Here is a 23,495-nt window from a genome sequence, read left to right as displayed (position 1 = left end):
ATAAAACTAATAGTTACAAAGTAACCTATTTTGTGCCACATGCTATTCTAGGATGCCCTGTATAAATATTCATATAATCCACAAAAATGCCATATGAGAAAGGTAGTATAATCATCCCCATTTTAGAGATAAATAACTTGTCCAAGGTCACAGAGCTAAAAAGAGATGGAACCAGCATTTGAATTCCAGCAATTTGGTTCCATAACTTTTTGTACTTAATTAGCCTCACCTTATATCCCCTCCATTATACCACAGAACAATGAACTAGCTTCAGAATGAGAAACTGGTTTCAGGGCTGTGGAATATTAACACAGAGATCTGTACCTATGACATTATATTGTCATTTTCTGTGACAGAGTGGAAATAAAGGTCAGAACCAAAACAGGCAGGGAGCAAGCTCAGAACTGGCCCTAGTGGCCCTTGGCTCAGAAACATTTATAATAAAACTAAAATGGGCCCTTAACTTATCACCTACAATGCATTTTTGTCAGGAAACTGCCACAACATTGGAGACCAAGCCTTAGTAAATGGATTCATTAGGTAATGATTTTCCTAATCTTCAAAAATGTGGGGAAAAATTAGAAGTTTATATATTAAAGTACTCAAAAACACATTCAAAATACATTTTAATGTTCCTTTAAAAAACCAATGGTCCAAAAGAAAAAAAACAATGGTTCTATAGAAGAAAGCTTTTCCTTTCATGCAAGATTATCATTTGATGTTTCTAAAACTATAAAAGGACTCCTCCTGTCACTTTTACCTCAGTTGAACATAATTTTGCCAAGAAACCAATTAATCTCAATTAAAGAACAATTTTCTCTTGGAAAAATAAAACACCAGATAATAAATTTCACCAAAGTATAAGCAAAATTTGACTCTATAAACTTCAACAAGTAGCCTGTTTTTATTGTTGCAACTGCATTGTTTTTAATTTAGAGGCTAGTTACTTTTCAATATTGTGGTTTTTGCCATACATTGACACGAATCTGCCATGAGTGTACATGTGTCCCCCATCCTGAACCTCCTCCCACCTCCCTCCCCATCCCATCCCTCAGGGTTGTCCCAGTGCACTGGCTTTGAGTGCCCTGTTTCATGTATTGAACTTGGACTGGTGGTCTATTTCACATATGGTAATATACATGTTTCAATGCTATTCTCTCAAATCATCCCACCCTTGCCTTCTCCCACAGAGTCCAAAAGTCTGTTCTTTATATCTGTGTCTCTTTTGCTGTCTCGTATATAGGGTCATCGTTACCATCTTTCAAAATCCATATATATGTGTTAATATACTGTATTGGTGTTTTTCTTTCTGACTTACTTCACTCTGTATAACAGGCTCCAGTTTCATTCACCTCATTAGAACTGATTCAAATGTGTTCTTTTTAATAGCTGAGTAATATTCCATTGTGTATATGTACCACAGCTTTCTTATCCATTTGTCTGCTGATGGACATCTAGGTTGCTCCCATGGCCTGGCTATTATAAACAGTGCTGCAATGAACACTGGGGTACACGTGTCTCTTTCAATTCTTGTTTCCTTGATGTGTATGCCTAGCAGTGGGATTGCTGGGTCATATGGCAGTTCTGTTTCCAGTTTTTTAAGGAATCTCCACACTGCTCTCCATAGTGGCTGTGACTAGTTTGCATTCCCACCAACAGTGTAAGACAAAGATGTCATAAAAAAAGAAAACTACAGGTCATCATCACTGGTGAACACAGATGCAAAAATCCTCAACAAAATTCTAGCAAACAGAATCCAACAACATATTAAAAAGATCATACATCATGACCAAGTGGGCTTTATCCCAGGGATGCAAGGATTCTTCAATATTCGCAAATCAATGTGATAGATCACATTAACAAATTGAAAGATAAAAACTATACGATTATCTCAATCGATGCAGAGAAAGCCTTTGACAAAATTCAACATCCATTTATGATAAAAACCCTCCAAAAATCAGGCATAGAAGGAACATACCTCAACATAATAAAAGCCATATATGATAAACCCACAGCAAACATTATCCTCAGTGGCAAAAAATTGAAAGCATATCCCCTAAAGTCAGGAATAAGATGAGGATGCCCATTCTCACCATTCCTATTCAACATAGTTTTAGAAGTTTTAGCCACAGCAATCAGAGAAGAAAAAGAAAGAAAAGGAATCCAGATTGGAAAAGAAGAAGTAAAACCCTAACTGTTTGCAGATGACATGATCCTCTACATAGAAAATCCTGAAGACACTACCAGAAAATTACTAGAGCTAATCAATGAATATACTAAAGTTACCGGATATAAAATTAATACACAGAAATCCCTTGCATTCCTATACGCTAACAATGAGAAAACAGAAATAAAATCAAGGAAGCAATGCCATTCACCATTGTGATGAAAAGAATAAAACACTTAGGAATAAGTCTACCTAAAGAAACAAAAGACCTACATATAGAAAACTACAAAACACTGACGAAGGAAATCAAAGAAATTCTTATACTGAACAAACAATAGGGACTACTCTAGTCCTTTAATGGAGTAACCCAATGTTTTAGTATATAGTAGTTTTTATCATAATCTACTTTGTTATACTGGAATTCTGTTACATTATAGGATAAATTCTCTAAAATCAGAATATGACTAGTTTCTGTGATTTCTGATCTGCTGTAGTTGTAACAAAATTACTGTTTATAATTAAAAGGAAGGCTTTCGACGGCTCTCTCACACTCATATTCCTTACTGTTTCGTATCTTAACAATATGTTCCAGAATACAAAGATTTAAGTCCTATCATAAAAAGACTAATACTTAGATAACAATGAAATAAGGCCAGACTAAAACTTTTGCCAATAACAGAGGTTCATACTTCACTCAATTAATCAGTAAAGTTTATTAAACATACTCACATGTAGATGCCAAAAATACCAAAAACTATTCAAAAATGAAGAAGCTAAGCAGCACAAATACCCACAATGTTTTGTCTCATTTAGACTCATATAATAGATGTGTGCTGAGTTGAATTAAAATTTCTACTTTTTGAAAATAAAGCTACATTATTTTATCATTGCTTCTCATGATCAAAATTCTAAATACTGACTTAAATCTAAGAGTCACTTCTGTAGGAATTAGGTAGAGGATAGGCAGGTAGGTTAACTTTTCCAGTTCAGTTTAACTCTATCTTAGGAATATGGCACCCCACTCCAGTACTCTTGCCTAGAAAATCCCATGGACGGAGGAGCCTGGTAGGCTGTAGTCCATGGGGTTGCGAAGAGTCGGGACACGACTGAGCAACTTCACTTTCACTTTTCACTTTCATGCATTGGAGAAGGAAATGGCAACCCACTCCAGTGTTCTTGCCTGGAGAATCCCAGGGACGGGGGAGTCTGGTGGGCTACCATCTATGGGGTCGCACAGAGTCGGACATGACTGAAGCGACTTAGCAGCAGTAGCAGCAGCAGGAATATTCTAATTACCCATATATCTACTCTCACATCAATGGGAGTACATTTGATTGCTTTCTGTTCTGCAGAGCTACTGTGATCAGTCATGTCACTAGATATTATGAAAGAAACTGTATTCAATGTGTCATTTTGAAAAATACTAGAGCCTGGGAGCCCTTAAGGAAGTCAGTATACAAAATAAAAATCACTATTTATAGATAAGTGATTGATATTATTAGAAAGTTAAATATAGTGATTAAAAAAAAAAGTTTAGAAACGATATCCATTTTATTATCTGACTAGGAAAGTGGCCTGTACATTTCTTTAGAAGAAGAGGTGAGGATGGGCATGTCACAGGAAACCAAACCAGCAGCTCTGCGCTTTATGATGGGTGCGAGTACAGTCACCAAACTCTCAGCTCTGCGGGGGAAGTAGCTGTGGATACCTCCCAAGCTCTGGACACTTTTACTCTGTACCTACTAAGTTCTTGGAACTTCCCCAGTTACTGAGAATACCCAGATGGATAAAAGACTATGTGCGCTCTCCGAAGACTAAAAGTCCAGCAGAAAGGATAAATTTTTTAAAAGTATAATCCAATGCAGCAAAATGTCATAAATGTTACAACAAAGGCGTGAACAAAAGACTATGCTCACACAGAGAAAGAATGACTAACCATCCCTCCTAGAAAAATGACTCTTCAGGATTTACTGACTTAATTTGAACATTTAATAAACTTTGATTAGTAGGGTTAAGGTTATAATATGCCATTTTTTTAGAAGCTCTAAGTATAGAATATACAAATTAAGAACCCCCAAAACATGTTCTGAATCTATAAGGGTTAAGGGAAAGAAGGCGTTAAACTCTGAAAATGTTTTCTTCAACTGTGCTTCTTCAAAGTTGTAGGGGCTTCTCAGTGTCCTCAGAGTACCGCAAAGGAATCATGGTAGAAAATATACTCCAGGTCAGTAGCGTTCTTAAAAGGTTATCTTTATCCCCCTCAAATCTCCATCAGGCTTCCACTATCTCATCCCAAATAAACATTTAGTCTAAGTAAAAACAACGTGCTTGCTATGCAAATACATTCAAGACAGGACCCCTAGTTTTGAATCTGGTCATTAACCAGAACTATGAGCATTTAAAGTTTTTGATTCATAGGGGTATCAATAGCTTTCCTTCTACCTGGGAATTCTTATCGTTACTTCTTTATGTGGTGAATAATGTCAACAGCTCTTTTGAAAGAGTGAAGCATAAAATTTTGGTACAATTTCCTCTTCATTCTCTGAAGATAGATATTTCCCTTCAATTTAGGCAAACCCAATTTCCACGTGAAAATTACAGCTCATTTATTTCATGTTAATAAGTAGGAAAAGTAAAGTTCAGATAATGCAGAAAGGGTAAGAGCATCAGAAGTTCCAATTTTGTGTTTTTGCTTATAAAGCAGCAATCTTAGAAGGATATGTCACCTGCTTTAAGGCAGGACCAAATCCTTTTCCTGATTTATACAGTGTTTAAAGAAAATGATTGTCCAAGAAATTTCCTACACAACATATAAAATTTGAAACCTTGGTTAAATAATACAAAATGGCCTTTAAAAATGTTTAAATCTTGGTAAAAAATACACAGCATAAATGTATCATCTTTACCGTCTCTAAGTGTTCAGCTTAGTAGTGTTAAGCGTATTGACATGGTTGTGCAACCAGTGTCCAGAGGTTTATCTTGTAAAACTAAAACTCTACACCCATTTAATAAACAACTCCACATTTTTGACACCCTCCAGCTCCTGACAACCATGATTCTATGAATTTGACCACTCTTGACACCTCATATAGTGGAATCATACAGTATTCATCCTTTTGTGACTGGCTTATTTCACTCAGCACAGTGACCTCAAGGTTCATCCACGTTCTAGCATGTGTCAGATTTTCCTTCCTTTTTAAGGCTGAATCATATTGCATTATCTGTAATACCACATTTTATGTATCCATTCATCATCAATGGACAATTAGGTGCCTTCTTCCTTTTGCTATTGTGAACAGTGCTGCTATGAACATGGGTATGCAAATGTATCTTTGAAATTCAGTTTTCAATTCTTGTGGCTACAGAACCAGAAATAATTGCTGGATCATATGGTAATTTTTTGTTTAATTTTCTGAGGAGCCTCCCTACTGGTCTCCATAGTGTGCCATTTTACACTCCAAAATGATTTTTAACTTAAAACTAGAGTAAATAAACTACAAAAATTAAAGCATTCAAAAGAAATAATGATATTTTGAGGAAAACTAATATGAACAACAACCAAAATCCATAGCTTTAGATTTGAGACACAAAACCTTGCCCTATGAGCTACTTCTGTGGGAGAAAGGTTATTGTTTGACACTGATTCAGACACAGATTTTTTAAAAGACACACATAAAAATTTACTTCCTGCCATTTATTATCCTTCTAGAGATAACACCAAATCAGTTTCATGTTAAGAAAAAGTTCTTCAAATGAAAGTTTTAAGGATTAAATGAACACACACACATATATGCACATACACATATATGTACATACTCCTGTTATTAAAGACAAGAAGAGAATTTACCTGATGATTTCTTCGTGATACAGAGAACTAACAACTGGCCCACCAAAACCCATATTTGCTTCTTTTCCTTTCTTCTCTGGTGACTGTAGCGGAGAGAAGGGGAGAGAGGTAGAAAAAAGACACATGAATTAAAGCAGTGTGCATTTACAGCAGTTACAAAATAATACTCTGCTAAGGAACACTAAGTATTTGATGATCCACCATTTGTCCAAGTCCCTAAGGGACAATTTTAGGGTGGCATCACAAGGCAAGAGGACGCTCAGGTCATCACACCAGCAGAACGAATACCCTCTAGCAAGCTAAGGTTATTCCACTGCTGCCTTCTGGAGCCACCTAAAAGCCATTCCCCTAGCTGATTATGTTAGCTATTTCCACTATAAAAAACACAGGCATTCAGTGTGGAAAAATGAAAACAAATATGGAATATAAATACCAGACCTGAATGTGATCGGGAAAATCATATCTAAATTAACAAAATGAAAGTTCCCAAATAAGAAACTAAGCTGGAATAAAAGTTAAAATTTAACCATAAAAAATAAAGAAAATATTTTTAGGTGGCAAGAAAGGAGAGCAGAAAGAAGGCTGAGATCTTAAAAAAAAAAAAAAAGTAAATGTATGGAAACACTTTCCAAAATCAAGTTTTAGTAGGCTCTGTTCCTCTGTGTTCTCAAAAAGCAGAAAGTTAAGATAAACTTAAAAATAAGACTCTTCCAAAACATGTATAAAGAAAGCTGAGTGCAGAGGAATTGATGCTTTTGAACTGTGGTGCTGGAGAAGACTCTTGAGAGTCCCTTGGACTGCAAGGAGACCCAACCTGTCCATCCTAAAGGAGACCAGTCCTGGGTGTTCATTGGAAGGACTGATGCTGAAGCTGAAATGCCAATATTTTGGCCACCTGATGCGGAGAGCTGACTCATTTGAAAAGACCCTGATGCTGGGAAAGATTGAGGGCAGAAGAGAAGGGGACGACAGAGGATGAGATGGCTGGATGGCATCACTGACTCGATGGACATGATTTGGATGGACTCCGGGAGTTGGTAATGGACAGGGAGGCCTGGCGTGCTGCGGTTCATGGGGTGGCAAAGAGTTGGACACGACTGAGCGACTGAACTGAACTGAACTGAAAACATGTATGTGGAAGCAGTGAACTTGGATGTTGTAATATTATTGTCTGAAAGATCAAACTACAACCTGTTCAAAAGCCCATATCTCTTGCAATACTTACAGGTTTTAGGCAGGACACCTAACAAAAATTAAAACTCTGAACAAAAGTATCATCTTAGAGTTAAAATTAAATACTTTTATTATTTGACTATAAAAATAGTTTCGCCTCTGAAAAATATAGACAGTTACCCTATACATGTCCCCCCGGCCCTGTCCTTACTTTAAAGAAGGGGTTTTGCTTTATTGCTGTTACTTTTTTATGTGTTTGTTTCTTTTGGTCTGTGAATCACAGCACTGAGAAAAAGATCCTGGAAGCAGTGTATTCTGTCAGTTCCTAACATCATTAGGGGAACTAAAGTTTTAAGAAATGATGGAAATTGTTGAGATGAAAGTGTCAGTTATCAACTTAGGACAGAAACAAAAGTATAGTATCATAAACAACAACTACCATCATGATTAAATAATAAAGTATATAAAGTACAATAGCCTGATGCTGGCAAAAAAAAGAAGCACAAAGCAAATTCTAGTTCCCTCTCTTCTCTAAGGATCATTTTTGGAGAATAAATGCTGCAAAGAATTTTCAGGATAGAGAATGTTTTCCCTTATACTAAAACAGTATAATCCAAAGGGAGAATTTATTTAATCCAATTACATTCTAAATACATACTCTGTTAGAAGAATGAAGTTGAAACATAAACTTAGATGCTTGCTAAATGAATAACAAAATTGGAAATGAGAAAATTGGATACCAAAGGAAAAAGAGACAGAATTAAGTATAGAGTGTAATTTAACATGTCTGTTCTGTAAAAGACACTGTTCAGTTCAGTCGCTCAGTCGTGTCCAACTCTTTGTGACCCCATGAACCGCAGCACACCAGGCCTCCCTATCCATCACCAACTCCCGGAGTTCACCCAAACCCATGTCCATTGAGTTGGTGATGCCATCCAACCATCTCATCCTCTGTCGTCCCCTTCTCCTGCCCTCAATCTTTCCCAGCATCAGGGTCTTTTCAAATGAGTCAGCTCTTTGCATCAGGTGGCCAAAATATTGGAGTTTCAGCTTCAACATCAGTCCTTCCAATGAACAGCCAGGACTGATCTCCTTTAGGATGGACTGGTTGGATGTCTTTGCAGTCCAAGGGACTCTCAAGAGTCTTCTCCAACACCACAGTTCAAAAGCATCAATTCTTCAGCATTCAGCTTTCTTCACAGTCCAACTCTCACATCCATACATGACTACTGGAAAAACATAACCTTGAATAGACAGACCTTTGTTGACAAAGGAATGTCTCTGCTTTTCAATATGCTGTCTAGGTTGGTCATAACTTTCCTTCTAAGGAGTAAGTGTCTTTTAATTTCATGGCTGCAATCACCATCTGTAGTGATTTTGGAGGCCAGAAAAATAAGGTCAGCCACTGTTTCCCCATCTATTTGCCATGAAGTGAAGGGACTGGATGCCATGATCTTAGTTTTCTGAATGTAGAGCTTTAAGCCAACTTTCTCACTCTCCACTTTCACTTTCATCAAGAGGCTCTTTAGTTCTTCACTTTCTGCCATAAGGATGTGTCATCTGCATATCTGAGGTTATTGATATTTCTCCTGGCAATCTTGATTCCAGCTTGTTTTCATGATGTACTCTGCATATAAGTTAAATAAGCAGGGTGACAATATACAGCCTTGATGTACTCCTTTTCCTATTTGGAACCAGTCTGTTGTTCCATGTCCAATTCTAACTGTTGCTTCCTGACCTGCACACAGATTTCTCAAGAGGCAGGTCAGGTGGTCTGGTATTCCCATCTCTTTCATGATCTTACATACAGAATACCTTAAACATACTCCCTCCCCCAAAAAACCTGTTAGATGTAATGAATGAATCCAGAAAAGTTGCAGGGTACAAACTAAACACACCAAAATCGTGTCATATCTGAGACCAAAAAATTGAAAAGTTTTCTAATATTAAAAAGTGATGAGTGCTATAGAAAAAAAATTAGTTTGGGGAAGATAGTTAGAATTTTAAATAAGATGGTCTGGGAAGGTCTCACTGAGAAGGTCATTTCAATAAAGACATAAAGGAAGTAAACAAGTGAGTCCTGCAGTTATCTAGCAGAAACTGTTGCAGGAATAGGGAACAGCTATTGCAAAGCCCCTGTGGTGAAGGTATGCTTAAAATGTTAGAGAACTTAGGTGTTTATGTCCTTTGCTGCTGCTGCTAAGTCTCTTCAGTCATGTCCAACTCTGTGCGACCCCATAGACGGCAGCCCACCAGGCTCCCCTGTCCTTGGGATTCTCCAGGCAAGAACACTGGAGTGGGTTGCCATTTCCTTCTCCAATGCATGAAAGTGAAAAGTGAAAGTGAAGTCGCTCAGTCGTGTCTGACTCTTAGCGACCCCATGGACTGCAGCCTACCAGGCTCCTCCGTCCATGGGATTTTCCAGGCAAGAGTACTGGAGTGGGGTGCCATTGCCTTCTCCGTATGTCCTTTGCTAGAGGTAATTAATGTATTTTAGGGGCAAGACTAGAAGCAAAAACACACAGTTGTTCACAGTACAATCACAGTTTTTATCTGTGTCATTCACTGAAACTCTTAATGCAGGCAAATTAGAATAGATACCCATGGTTTGCTTGGCAATTATTTGCTGTGAAAATACATACTAGTAATTAGGGATTATATAGTATTGGAAAAGGATCAGTATATTTCTTTTTTTTTTAATTTTATTTTATTTTTAAACTTTACATAATTGTATTAGTATATTTCTTTTTTACATAGTTAATAGCCTTTACTTTTTAGAATAGTTTTAGGTTTAAAGAAAAATAAGCAGCAGGTACAGAGAGTTCCCATATACCTCTCTCCCCAACTTTCCCCTATTATTAACATCTTACATTAGTGTAGTACATTTGTTATGAAAGATGGGTCAATTTTAATACATTGTTATCAGTTAAAATAAAAAAATAAGTTAAATAAAAAGTTAAAATAATAAGGGGCTTTCCCTTGTGCTCTTCTGGTAAAGAATTCGCCTGCAGTGTGGGAGACCTAGGTTTGATCCCTCGGTTGGGAAGATTCCCTGGAGGAGGAAATGACAACCCACTCCAGTATTCTGGCCTGGAGAATTCCATGGACTGTAGAGTCCATGGGGTCACAAAGAGTTGGACACAACTGAATGACTTTCACTTCATTAGTTAAAATCCATAGTTTACATTAGAGCTCACTTACTGTTGTATATGGGTCTGACAAATGTATAATGACATGCATCTACATTACAATATCACTCAGAATAGTTTTCATTGCCATAAAATTCCTATGCTCCAGTTATTCATCCCTCTCTCCCTCTGAAGCCTTGGCAGTTACTGATCTTTTTACTGTCCTCATAGTTTTACCTTTTCTAGAACATCATATCATTGCAATCACATAGTATGTAATCTTTTCTTTCACCTGGCAATATGCATTTTAAGTTCTTTCATGTCTTTTCATGGTTTGATAGCCCATTTCTTCAAACAACAATTCTAGTTTTTGAAAAACATAAAAACAAGTTACCCTTTTAACCATTTTTATGTATAAAGTTCAACAGTGTTAACTATATTCTCCTCTGTGTGAAAACACAAGATTTTTCTCCAATCTTCACCATAAGAATGTGGTGGGCCCTGGGGGTCAAAAACCCGTGAACACTGGAGCGGGGCGGGCTAGCACCTCCTAAGCCTGAGGCCCTGGAAGTTTTTAGCTTTTGAGCTTGTCCACACTCAGCCTACAACAATTCATCAATCACCATTTAAGGGTTCATACCAATTTATGGTTCAAACAGCTTTTGTTCCTAACAAGCAGGTCGTGTGTGATTCTATGTATTCACCTGTCAACATTTGGGGAGTGGAACTTTGCTCTGTGAGCTCAAATCTCAGATGAATCTAAGAAAGTCTATGATTTGCAGTTGGTCATATTTTTGTTGTTGTTGAAGACAGGAAAGATGATTTCCAAGCTCTTCAAATGTCAGAGCTGAAACTCAAAGTTCAATTATCTTCTGAAGAAATTTTAAAATGAAAAAATGTTTCTATCTGATATGCTTTTCCTTTTGCCTGTGGAAGTTCCTTTATTTTAGTGCATGTCAATCAGCAATGAATTATCTCTGCTTTTATTTGTCTCAAAAGTCTTTATTTTTTCTTCTTTTTTGTATTGACATGAGATTCACGTAACATAAAGTAAGCCATTTAAAAATATACAATTGAGGACTTCCCTGGTGGTACAGTGGATAAGAATCCAGCTGCCAATGCAGGGGACACGGGTTCGATCCCTGGTCCAGGAAGATTCCACATGCCACAGGAGAGCTAAACCCGTGCATCACAGCTACTGAGCCTGTGTGCCTAACTACTGAAGTCCATGTGCCTAAAGCCTGTGCTCAGCACTAGAGAGCAACGAGAAGCCACCACAATGTGAAGTCCACGCACTGCAACTCAGAGTAGCCCCTACTTGCTGCACCTAGAGAAAGCCCACACAAACAACAAGGGCCCAGTGTGGCCAAAAATAAATGCAATCTTTAAAATATATACAATTTTGTGGCATTTAGTATAATGCATTCACCATGTTGTGCAACATCACCTCTATTTAGTTTCAAAACATTTCCAGTTGAGCCTATTAGGCAATCACTTTCATTCATCTTCCTCCGAACCCTGGCAACCACCAATCAGCTTCATTGACCCACTCTGGATACTTCATGTAAATAGAATCACACAATATGTGATCTTTTGTGCCTGGCTTCTTTAATTCAGCATAATGTTTTTGTTTTTTTTATTTTTAAACTTTACAAATTGTATTAGTTTTGCCAAATATCAAAATGAATCTGCCACAGGTATACATGTGTTCCCCATCCTGAACCCTCCTCCCTTAATGTTTTTGATGCTCATCTACATTAGAGCATGTATCAATATTTTATTCCTTTCTATGGCTGACTCTAATGTATATATATATTTTCTATATCCATTTATCAGTTGATGGACATTTGGATTACTTGTACCTTTTGGCTATTATGGTGCTATGAACATTTGTGTACAACTATTTCAGTATCCGTTTTCAGTTCTTTTGGGTTCATACATAGGAGCCAAATTGCTGAGCCCTCCAGAGCAAAGAATTACTTGGCCCTAAATGTCAGTAAGGCTAAAAAGCTCTGGTTTATGATTTCATCAAATGTCTAAAATTTTCAACCATTACTTATTACATTTTTTTTTCTGTCTTCTCTTTCTCACTCTTTCTCTTTATGGAATTCCAATTATATTTGTATTTGTTCAGTCTTTTTATGCTCTGTTCTTCATTTTTATGTTTCATTTCCTGCATCTTCATGTCCACTGATCTGTTCTTATACAATGTCTAATTGGCTATTAAGTCTTTCCAATGTATTTTTCATTCAAATATTAATCCTCATCTCTAAAAGATTCATTTGGGTCTTTTTGTATCTTCCGTATCTCTCTCCATTGTGTTCATGTTTCCTCTATTTTCTTGAATATATAGACTATATTTGTAACTGCTGTTTTTCATCTCTATCTTTTCTGTGTCTGCTTTCACTGACAGGCTTTTCTCCTGCTTATGGATATTTTCCTTCTACTTTTGCATGCTTGAAAGACTTTTAATGTAAGATAGGTATTGTAAATTCTGCACTCTTGTTTGCTAGATTCTGTTGTGTTGCTTTAAATTCTGTTAGACTTTGTGTGGGCATTAATTCAGTTACATGGAATCAATTTGATCCTTTCAAGTTTCTTTTTTTTTTTTTACATGATAAACACACGAAATCCTGTTCTGTTTCTGTATACTCACAATGAACAATCCAAAAAAGAAAGCAAGAAATTCGTTTACAATAGTGTCTTTAAATATTTCACCTTCAGTGTATTTCCTATATATTTGTAGCTAGTGGTTAATTGATTGATTTTTGGTATATACACTTATTAGGTTAATAAATTTCCTGATATTCCAATGATTATGAATATTTTTCTCACCAGTTACTGAATTCCTCACTTTCTTTTCTTACATTTTTTGAGACAAGTATGTGATACTTCCCCCTTTATTCTGTTACAAGATAAATTACAATCTTGTATTCCTGGAACAAACTGATTGTGGTACATTTTTACATGAAACTGGATTTCATTTGCTAATATTTTGTTTAGAATTTTGTTTCTGTATTCATGTAAGAGATCGGCCTATGCTTCTTTGCTATGATGTCTTCATCAGGGTTTGGTATGAGAGTTATTCTGCTTTAGAGAACAAGTTGGAAAATGTTTTATTATCTGGAAGTATTTGTGTAAGATTATTTGTTTCCTTCTTGTTGTTGTTGTTTAGTCACTATGTTGTGTCCAACTCTTTTGGGACCCCATGGACTGTAGCTTGCCAGGTTCCTCTGTCCATGGGATTTCCCAGGCAAGAGTACTGGAGTGGGTTGCCGTTCCCTTCTCCATCAAGTTTCATTTTTAAGCTTCATTAAGGCAAGGGACAGAGAAGGCAATGGCACCCCACTCCAGCACTCTTGCCTGGAAAATCCCATGGACGGAGGAGCCTGGTGGGCTGCAGTCCATGGGGTCGCTAAGAGTCAGACACGACTGAGCAACTTCACTTTCCCTTTTCATTTTCATGCATTGGAGAAGGAAATGGCAACCCACTCCAGTATTCTTGCCTAGAGAACCCCAGGGATGGGGGAGCCTGGTAGCTGCCGTCTATGGGGTCGCACAGAGTTGGACACAACTGAAGCGACTTAGCAGCAGCAGAGTTGGACATGACTGAAGCGACTTAGCAGCAGCAGCAGCAAGGCAAGGGAAGAGCAGCCTTTAATCTAGAGCTTAATTTAGCCCTAGCACTGAAATGAAATCCTTCAGAGACCTCTATCATATGCCCCATATATTACATTTTCTTTCTACTCTGACCAATAAGAAACAGAAGAGTCTCAGGTATATGTCAAATCCAGGAATTGTTCAGCTTGCTGCTTTCTTGTACTTCATTCTCCAGCCTGTTAGTTTCCTCTCACATATATACAGATTAGTATTCAGCCAGAGTGACCCCTCTGTAGATCTCTGGAACTCTCCCTTTCCATGTGAGAACATCTTCTCTAGTATTGGGCCCTGTATATTCATTACTGCTCAAGTTTGCAAGGTGGCCAACCTCTTCTGGATCCCCGCTCCCTGCAATGAAATTGCTTCCAAACAATAAGGTGAGGAAATTGTAGGCCTTACTTTCTCTCCTCTCCTAAGTTTCACACTACTTTCAGTGCAATGTCTGAAAATCGTTATTTCGACTATTGTGTCTTATTTTCTTCCTGTTTTAGACAAAAGGGTAAATCTTGTCCCTATTACACCACCATGCCCAAAAGCAGAAGTCCCCAAAACATTAAAGAACAGTGTAATATTCCATGAAGTAATGTACCATAATTTACTTAACCATTATCTGAAAACTGTCTATTTAGATATTTTCACTTTTTCATTGATAAACAAAGGTATAATGAATACCTTTGTACATAAAGCATAATATAGTTTTAATTAAAATCTTTAGGGGAAAAAACTGATTCTATAAATATGACTACAGTGCATTCTAAATATGTTTATTCCTGGGATTAATTCTTTTTTCTGATGCAACTGCACAAAGCACATAGAATGCTTGTGACAATTTTTGGAGTCAGTTCAGTTAGTTCAGTTGCTCAGTTGAGTCTGACTCTTTGCGACCCCATGAATCGCAGCATGCCAGGCCTCCCTGTTCAACACCAACTCCTGGAGTTCACCCAAACCCACGTCCATCAAGTTGGTGATGCCATCCAGCCATCTCATCCTCTGTCATCCCCTTCTCCTCCTGCCCCCAATCCCTCCCAGCATCAGAGTCTTTTCCACCGAGTCAACTCTTCACATGAGGTGGCCAAAGTACTGGAGTTTCAGCTTTAGCATCAGTCCTTCCAAAGAACACCCAGGACTGATCTCCTTTAGACTGGACTGGTTGGATCTCCTTGCAGTCCAAGGGACTCTCAAGAGTCTTCTCCCAACACCACAGTTCAAAAGCATCAATTCTTCGGCGCTCAGCTTTCTTCACAGTCCAACTCTCACACCCACACATGACCACTGAAAAAACCATAGCCTTGACTAGACGGACCTTTGTTGGTAATGTCTCTGCTTTTTAATATGCTATCTAGGTTCGTCATAACTTTCCTTCCAAGGAGTAAGCATCTTTTAATTTCATGGCTGCAATCACCATCTGCAGTGATTTTGGAGGGTGGGGTGGAAAACTATATTTTAGGCAAAAATAATATTTTAAAAATAATCTGCCATTATCAGATTGAATTCAGAATAAAGCTGCCAAAGAAGCATTAGTTTTCTTCTCCATCCACTTCATCTATAAGATGGGCTAAACTCTGGCTACTTTACCCTCTTAATTTCCACTCCAGTGAAATGCTTCTCATAGAGGCTTAAGAAGTTTATTCCATTTCTCTCTACTCAAAATCCATTAAGTTATTTTTATGTTGCATCAGCAGTTAAAGAAAGAGACTCCAATTTGGCAGCCAATAGGATAAAATTTGCCAATTCTTCTATTGCCTCAGACTATATTATTTGAGACGCTGAAACGCTCCTTCACTCAAAGGGGAAAGGATAAGTTGTAGGCTGAATCTTTATCACTTGTTCAGATTCTACCTTAGTCAGTTGCTGGGTAAAGATTTAAAACCCTGTGAAACTTTCTTTGCTATCTAAAAAATAACTATTCCAAAAATTATCAGGCTGATTTGTACAAGGAGGTTTCCTGATTCCATGTGCTACCTTTCTTGGTTTCTATCAGTTTGCTTATTTTGTTTATAAGTCCAGCTATAGGAATTTGAGTATTAATCTCTCTGCCTCGGTTTCCTCATTTATAAAAATAAAAGTAATAGTATCTATCTCATTTGGGTGTTTTCAAGATTTAAAATATATATGTAAAGCAGAACAGTGTCCAGCACAAAGCAGACACTACCTAAGTGTTAACTGATATAATCATTATTATTAGTAGTCACAAAATGGCCATTTCCCCAAAGTGAAAATGTCTTAGCAACACAGGTATAAGATATTCTGATCTGGTGACAGACAACATGGAACCATGAATCTTTATCTAATGGCTTTAAAATTCTGATTCACCTTGTAAAACAACAAATCCCCAAACAAACCAACTCGTAACATTGTCATGAAGAAAAAAAGGAAACGGACTTAAGGAGTACCGTCCATGTGCTTCGCACTTTTATATATTATCTAATTCCAACTTCAAAACAATTCTATAAAACTGATATTTTTACTGTATCTCGTTTAATCTAAGACATCATCATTATAAGAACCATCATTTTCTGTCATGCTAAGACAGAAAATACAGCCAATTATAGTACACCATCCATTTTAAAACATAACCATAATTTATAAATGTTAAAAACTGAATAAATGACTGCCTTATGTTTGATAAAATATATCTCCATTTTACACATTAGAAAACTGAAGAGAGGTGAAATACCCAATGCCATATAGTAAGTGCAGAACTGAGTTCCAAACCAAGATCTTGTGGTATCCAAAGACTATGCTCTTTCTATTATACTATACTACCTCTCTAAGCTACTTTAGAAACTCTTACCAAATATTCTGAATTAAAACTTCATTCTATCTCAAGTGTATATTTAAAAGATTCTTAACTACTTTATCAGTTCAAAAGGAAACTTTACAATTTAAATACACATGTAACTCTTTAACATTGAGGCTGATTTATTATGTATACTACACACAATTTAATCAAGTAGACCAACAAGATTGTTCTAAGCCCTTAAAAAGAACACTTTCCTAATAATCCTTTTAAGGTAGTCACTGTAATTTTTTCCCTGAAACATGAAGTTATTCATTTTTACATACAAAAGTAAGAATATTAATCTCACCTTAGCTATTATCTGTCATTGCTGCTGCTAAGTCACTTCAGTCGTGTCCGACTCTGTGTGACCCCAGAGACGGCAGCCACCAGGCTTCCCTGTCCCTGGGATTCTCCAGGCAAGAACACTGGAGTGGGTTGCCATTTCCTTCTCCAATGCATGAAAGTGAAAAGGGAAAGTGAAGTCGCTCAGTCGTGTCTGACTCTTAGCGACCCCATGGACTGCTGCCTACCAGGCTCCTCCGTCCATGGGATTTTCCAGGCAAAGTACTGGAGTGGGGTGCCATTGCCTTCTCCGTAAGTTATGCTACTGCTGCATAACTCAGGAGAAATGAAAGCTATGTATGCACAAAAACCTGTATGTATGAATGTAAACCTGAATGTTTATAGCAGCTTTATTCATAATCACCCCAAACTGTAAACAGCCAAAACATCCTTCAATTGCTAAATGGGTAAACAAACTGTAACTCCATCCATACAATGAACCACACTACTTGGTGATGAAAAGTAACACATGCAACAAAGGATCTCAAATATACCAGGTGAAAGAAGCCAGGCTCAAAAGCCTACATAGCATGAAAGATAAAGAAAAGTTATAATGTTGTGGTGGACATAGTATCTAGAACAGATACTGGAGGATTTGTATAATATTTTACATGATTTAATGTAAAAGATACTCTGCAAAAGATAAAAGGGTAAGGGGAGAAAACATATCACTGTTGACAGTGACTGGGAGTAGAGGCAGATTTGATTAAAAAGGTACATAAGAGAATTTGAGGGTGTGATGGAACTGTTCTCCATCTTGACTTTTGTGGTGATTATATGACTACCCATCTGTCAGAATTCACAGACTGCATGTCAAAAAGAGCAAATTAAAGAAAAAAAAACTGAATTTAACTCCATGTAAATTATAGCAAAAATAAACAGATATCTCCCCAACATTTTTATTTCTATTATTTTGTTTGCACAGGTCCTCCTTCTACATCATTATGTCTTTTTTTTTTTTAATCTTTTCTTTTTTCTTAAAGACTTTGATTCAGAGCCTCATGTACTTTCCTGGTTCTAATTACCTGTCATTAAGAGCACCTTAAAAAAAACTTCACCATGAAAATACTGCTGGTTGTTTTTTGTAACAGTAATACTTTAAAATTCCTCAAGAAAGATAAACTCCATAAATCTTGCTTTTTTCATCTTAGCTTCTCTTAAAATTATAAATATATATAAAATTATGGATAGGTTTTAAAATTGATGGTGTACTATAATTGGCTATGTTTCCTGTCTTAGCAATTATAGATAATGATCTGCCTCTTGAGAAATTTGTATGCAGGTCAGGAAGCAACAGTTAGAACTGGACATGGAACAATAGACTGGTTCCAAATAGGAAAAGGAGTACATCAAGGCTGTATATTGTCACCCTGTTTATTTAACTTATATGCAGAGTACATCATGAGAAACGCTGGACTGGAAGAAACACAAGCTGGAATCAAGATTGCCGGGAGAAATATCAATAACCTCAGATATGCAGATGACATCACCCTTATGGCAGAAAGTGAAGAGGAACTAAAAAGCCTCTTGATGAAAGTGAAAGTGGAGAGTGAAAAAGTTGCCTTAATGCTCAACATTCAGAAAACGAAGATCATGGCATCTGGTCCCATCACTTCATGGGAAATAGATGGGGAAACAGTGGAAACAGTGTCAGACTTTATTTTTCTGGGCTCCAAAATCACTGCAGATGGTGACTGCAGCCATGAAATTAAAAGATGCTTACTCCTTGGAAGGAAAAGTTATGACCAACCTAGATAGCATATTCAAAAGCAGAGACATTACTTTGCCAACAAAGGTTCGTCTAGTCAAGGCTATGGTTTTTCCTGTGGTCATGTATGGATGTGAGAGTTGGACTGTGAAGAAGGCTGAGCGCCGAAGAATTGATGCTTTTGAACTGTGGTGTTGGAGAAGACTCTTGAGAGTCTCTTGGACTGCAAGGAGATCCAACCAGTCCATTCTGAAGGAGATCAGTCCTGGGATTTCTTTGGAAGGAATGATGCTAAAGCTGAAACTCCAGTGCTTTGGCCACCCCATGCGAAGAGTTGACTCATTGGAAAAGACTCTGATGCTGGGAGGGATTGGGGGCAGGCGGAGAAGGGGACGACAGAGAATGAGATGGCTGGATGGCATCACTGACTCGATGGACATGAGTCTCAGTGAACTCCGGGAGTTGGTAATGGACAGGGAGGCCTGGCGTGCTGCGATTCACGGGGTCGCGGAGAGTTGGACACGACTGAGCGACTGATCTGATCTGATCTGATCTGAATGGTTCTTATAATGATGAAAAAAACTACCTTCAGGATATTATAACTAACTTTCTAGAAATTTAACAGTGGTCAAGATTTAAATTTAAATGTTCTTTGGAAAATTATTCTGAATAAGGCATTTATCATACTATAGAGAAATTATAACTTTCTTTATATGATGTCATGTGTTAAAAAATATTAAGATCCAATGCATGCACAGACCACAGTTATGCACAGACAACAATTATTTGTGTATTTGAAATAACACAGGTGTTTAGGAGTTTATTTACATACATACACATAAATATTAGTAATGTCCTATCACTACTTGAAAAAAAAATTCAGCATTCATAATCATTTAAGAAAAATGCACATTAACACAACAATGAGCAAAAGATTTTAAGCTAATTCTCTTGGGATAACAAAATTATCCAAACTGGTAAAATTGTAGTGAAACAGGTACTAATACTAAGTTAATGGCTCTAATGCTCTTGTAAAATGATATTAACCTTTTGGAAAGCAATATTGCAATCCTATCAAGACCTATAAAAATACTAGCATGATTTTATTATTTTAAGCATTAATATAGCTTCTGGATATCATAAGATAAAAATAAAATTCTAAATTATAATAATTTTGTATAGATTTCAACCATAATCCTTCCTGTTACTCATTTTTACATGAAATTAATGTTCTTGAATTTTTAAGATAGAAATGTGAATTAGGATAGAGTTTTGGGTATATAACTCCCTTTTCTGTTATTTTCATGAAGTAATTAAAAATCTGCCCTAGGATACTTTCAAGATCACTTGGTTCTGGTCCCTTTTTCCACTCTTATCTGGTTTCTCTTTCCTTTTGTCTTCATTGTCCTTGTCCTGCTTGACTTTGATCAAATTTTCTGCAGATTTCTCTCAGTGTGAGGTTTTGTACTAGAAGGAGAATTTTGGCTGGTTCATTTTGGAACTCAATAGCTCCAGCCAAGTCTAGAGAACCCTACCATGAACCCCCTATACTCTTCCCCTGGGGACAGTTTTAAGCTTCTGCCATTCTCAGGTCGGACAGACTCACTAGTGTTTCCTTCTGCTTCCTCCTACAGAGATGCCAATGTTACACAAATCTTAGAGCTGTTTATAGAAGAAGAAGAAAGTGAAAGTCGTTCAGTCGTGTCCAACTCTTTGCAACCCCACGGGCTATATATATATAGTCCAGGAAATTCTCCAGGCCAGAATACTGGAGTGGGTAGCCTTTCCCTTCCCCAGGGAATCTTCTCAACCCAGGGATCGAACCCAGGTCTTCTGCATTGCAGGTGGATTCTTTACCAGCTGAGCCACAAAGGAAGCCCAAGAATACTGAAATGGGTGGCCTATCCCTTCTCCAGGAGATCTTCCCGACCCAGGAATCAAACCGGGGTCTCCTGCATTGCAGGTGGATTCTTTACCAGCTGAGCTATCAGGGAGCTGTGATAGTCTGTTCCTAGTGTCTCTGACCAACTAGTTTTGTTACCCAAGAGCTTTTGGTTATGCTATCCTAGTTACTCTACTAAGGATTAGGGATAATTCAGAAACCATGCTACAAGTGCTGCCATCTTCCCAGAATTCCAATAACCCTGAATGATTTTTGACAGAAAGCATGAATGGAAATATACAAATGAGTAGATTAGTATGGCTAAACTAAATGTATTTCCATTCCATTCTCTTTTCCATCACTTTTGCCTCCATTCAACCAACTATCTTAAGATGGATGATTTCATGAAGGAGAGGTACAGAGACTGATAAGGCAAGACAAGTTTAGTGAATATGGTCTTTATAAATGGTAAAGGAGTGAACAACTCAGATAACCAGAAGAAAAAATTCCTATTCATTTCTCCTTAATGTTATTCTGCAATATATTTTGGGTCAGAGACTGTTACTTAAGATACTTTGTTATTATTATAGGGGATCTAAAATATACTCTCTGAGGAAATTCTTTATTTTTCTATGCTCCATGTTTTGCAGTCCTGAGATAAACTGGCTGCCTGTTTTCAGCTTCTACTTAAATAAGAAGAGTAGTGGTATATAGGCCAAGGAAATTTTTATTTTGAGCCTTTCTTTTCATTCATCAACATGCTGCTTGATAAAACACGAACAAATTCCTTTTTCTCCCTCAAGTAGTAAAGCCAAAAAATCCACTAAAAGTTAAGAATATTTCTGGATATTTATCCTTAATAAGTTTCTTCTTGAGTGATTTTTTTAATTCCCAAGGGACACAGTAATATAAGTTCCCATTTCAAGAAGCTACAAAAGGAACAAAAATTAAATTTAAAGAAAATCTAAAGAAATATAAAAATAAGGGGAAAAGCCAATGTAATAGAAAACAGATGTTCATGGAGAAAAATTAATAAAGCCCAAAACTGGGTTTTTTAAAAGATTAGAAAAAATTTAGCAAGAATGATGAAAAAAGATAAAAGACAAAAGACCGATGTTAGGAATGAAAAAGGGACATCAGTACATATCTTAAAGAATAAAAAATTAACATGTAAATCTTACAAACAACTTTAGCCAAATAAATTATTTGGAAAAAATAGACCAATTTCTCAGAAAAAGAATACAGTTTACCAAAGCTAAGTGAGAAGAGATAGAACATCTGAATAGTTCCGTATCTATTAAAGAAATTGAATCTTTAATCAAAAATCTTACTGCAAAGAAAACCTCAGGCCCAGATAGCTTCACTATTACATTCTCTCAATCATTTAAGTAAGGAATAATGTCAGTCTTACACAAACTTTTCGGGAAAACAGAAAAAGAGAGAACACTTCCCATTTCTTTTTAGAAAACCATAATAACTTTGACACTTAAGCCTGGCAAGAGTGCTACAAACAAGGAAAATACAAGATAATTGCTCTCATTTAACATAGGTGAAAAAAATTCTTAAAACATACATTAACAACAGACTCACAGATACAGAGAATAAATTTGTGGTTGCCAAGAGGAGGGAGTGGGGGAGGACTGGATTGAGAGTTTAGGATTTAGCAGATGCAAACTCTACAGAGAATGGACAAATAACAATGTCCTGCTGTATAGCACAGAGAACTATATTCAGTATCCTGTAATAAACCATAATGGAAAAGAATAAAAAACAAAGTAATTCACTCCTTTACCAATATGAAGTCCAAATGTCTCCTTTTGCAATACACAAAACTTTCACTACCCTATTTAAAACTGTAACCCAATATCCTCTTTATCCTATGCTCCTATCCTTGTCTCCCTGTGGTAGAATCTAACCTCCACAAGGGCAAAGGTTTTTGTCTATTTTTGCTCACTGATAAATTCTAGGAACTTAGAATAGTGCCTGTTAGGTTGTTGTTTACTTGCTAAGTTTTGACTTCTTTGCGACCCCATCGACTGTAGCCTGTCGGGTTCCTCTGTCCATGGGATTTCGCAGGCAAGAATACTGGAGTGTGTTGCCATTTCCTTTTCCAGAGGATCTTCCTGACCCAGGGATTGAACCCAGGTCTCTTGCATTGCAGGCAGATTCTTTACCAATTGAGCTACCATAGAAGGCATTTATTTGTTGAATGCATGAATAAATGGTTAAAAAGAAGTCAAATAAGGTAGATATTCACATGAGAGTGAATTTTAGCTAAGCATAAATTTTAGAATGACAGACTATTCAAATCCTACTTTACCACTTACTAGCCGTGTAACTTCAGGATGGATTATTAATTTCCCTAAGCTTCAGTTTTCTTGTCTAGAAAATGCAGATAATAATAGTGTCTTCTTTACAGGGTTGCAGTGAGGACTAAATAGAATAATGTATCTAAAGCACTTAGCATGGTGCATGGCTCATAGTAAGAGCTCAGGATATACACTAATAATTTTTTTCCTGTCTTAAACTTACTTCAATTAAATAAACAATAAAATTTACAGCACTGTGTTAGTTTCAGGTGTATGGCAAAGTGATTCAGTTATCTACATATGTATTTTTTCAGATTCTTCTCCATTATATGTTATTATAAGATACTGAATATATTTCCTGTGCTACACAGTAAATCCTTGTTGTTTATCTATTTTATACATAGTAATGTGTACCTGATAATCTCATACTCCAAATTTATCCCTCGCCTTCTCTCCCCTTTGGCAACCAAAGGCTTGTTTTCTATGTCTATGAGTCT

At 36.9% G+C, this 23,495-nt stretch overlaps 1 protein-coding gene across 5 annotated transcripts in view; it reads right to left on the bottom strand.

The window, feature by feature from the left end:
• The window catches only part of ACBD6 (acyl-CoA binding domain containing 6), a 203,655-nt gene that overhangs the window by 131,249 nt on the left and 48,911 nt on the right, over positions 1 to 23,495 (bottom strand). For all 5 annotated transcript variants that reach the window (XM_086343543.1, XM_086343545.1, XM_086343542.1 and 2 more), the window contains exon 4: positions 6,015 to 6,097. In XM_086343543.1, the coding sequence (XP_086199669.1) occupies positions 6,015 to 6,097 (83 nt within the window). The remainder of the gene's footprint in view (positions 1 to 6,014; positions 6,098 to 23,495) is intronic.

The sequence above is a fragment of the Bos grunniens genome, chromosome 16 (genome assembly GCF_055505025.1).
Source record: "Bos grunniens cultivar Pamir isolate PY7600 chromosome 16, Bosgru_T2T1.0, whole genome shotgun sequence".
In the NCBI taxonomy this organism is placed as follows: domain Eukaryota; kingdom Metazoa; phylum Chordata; class Mammalia; order Artiodactyla; family Bovidae; genus Bos; species Bos grunniens.
This window is presented reverse-complemented; position numbering and strand designations above follow the sequence as displayed.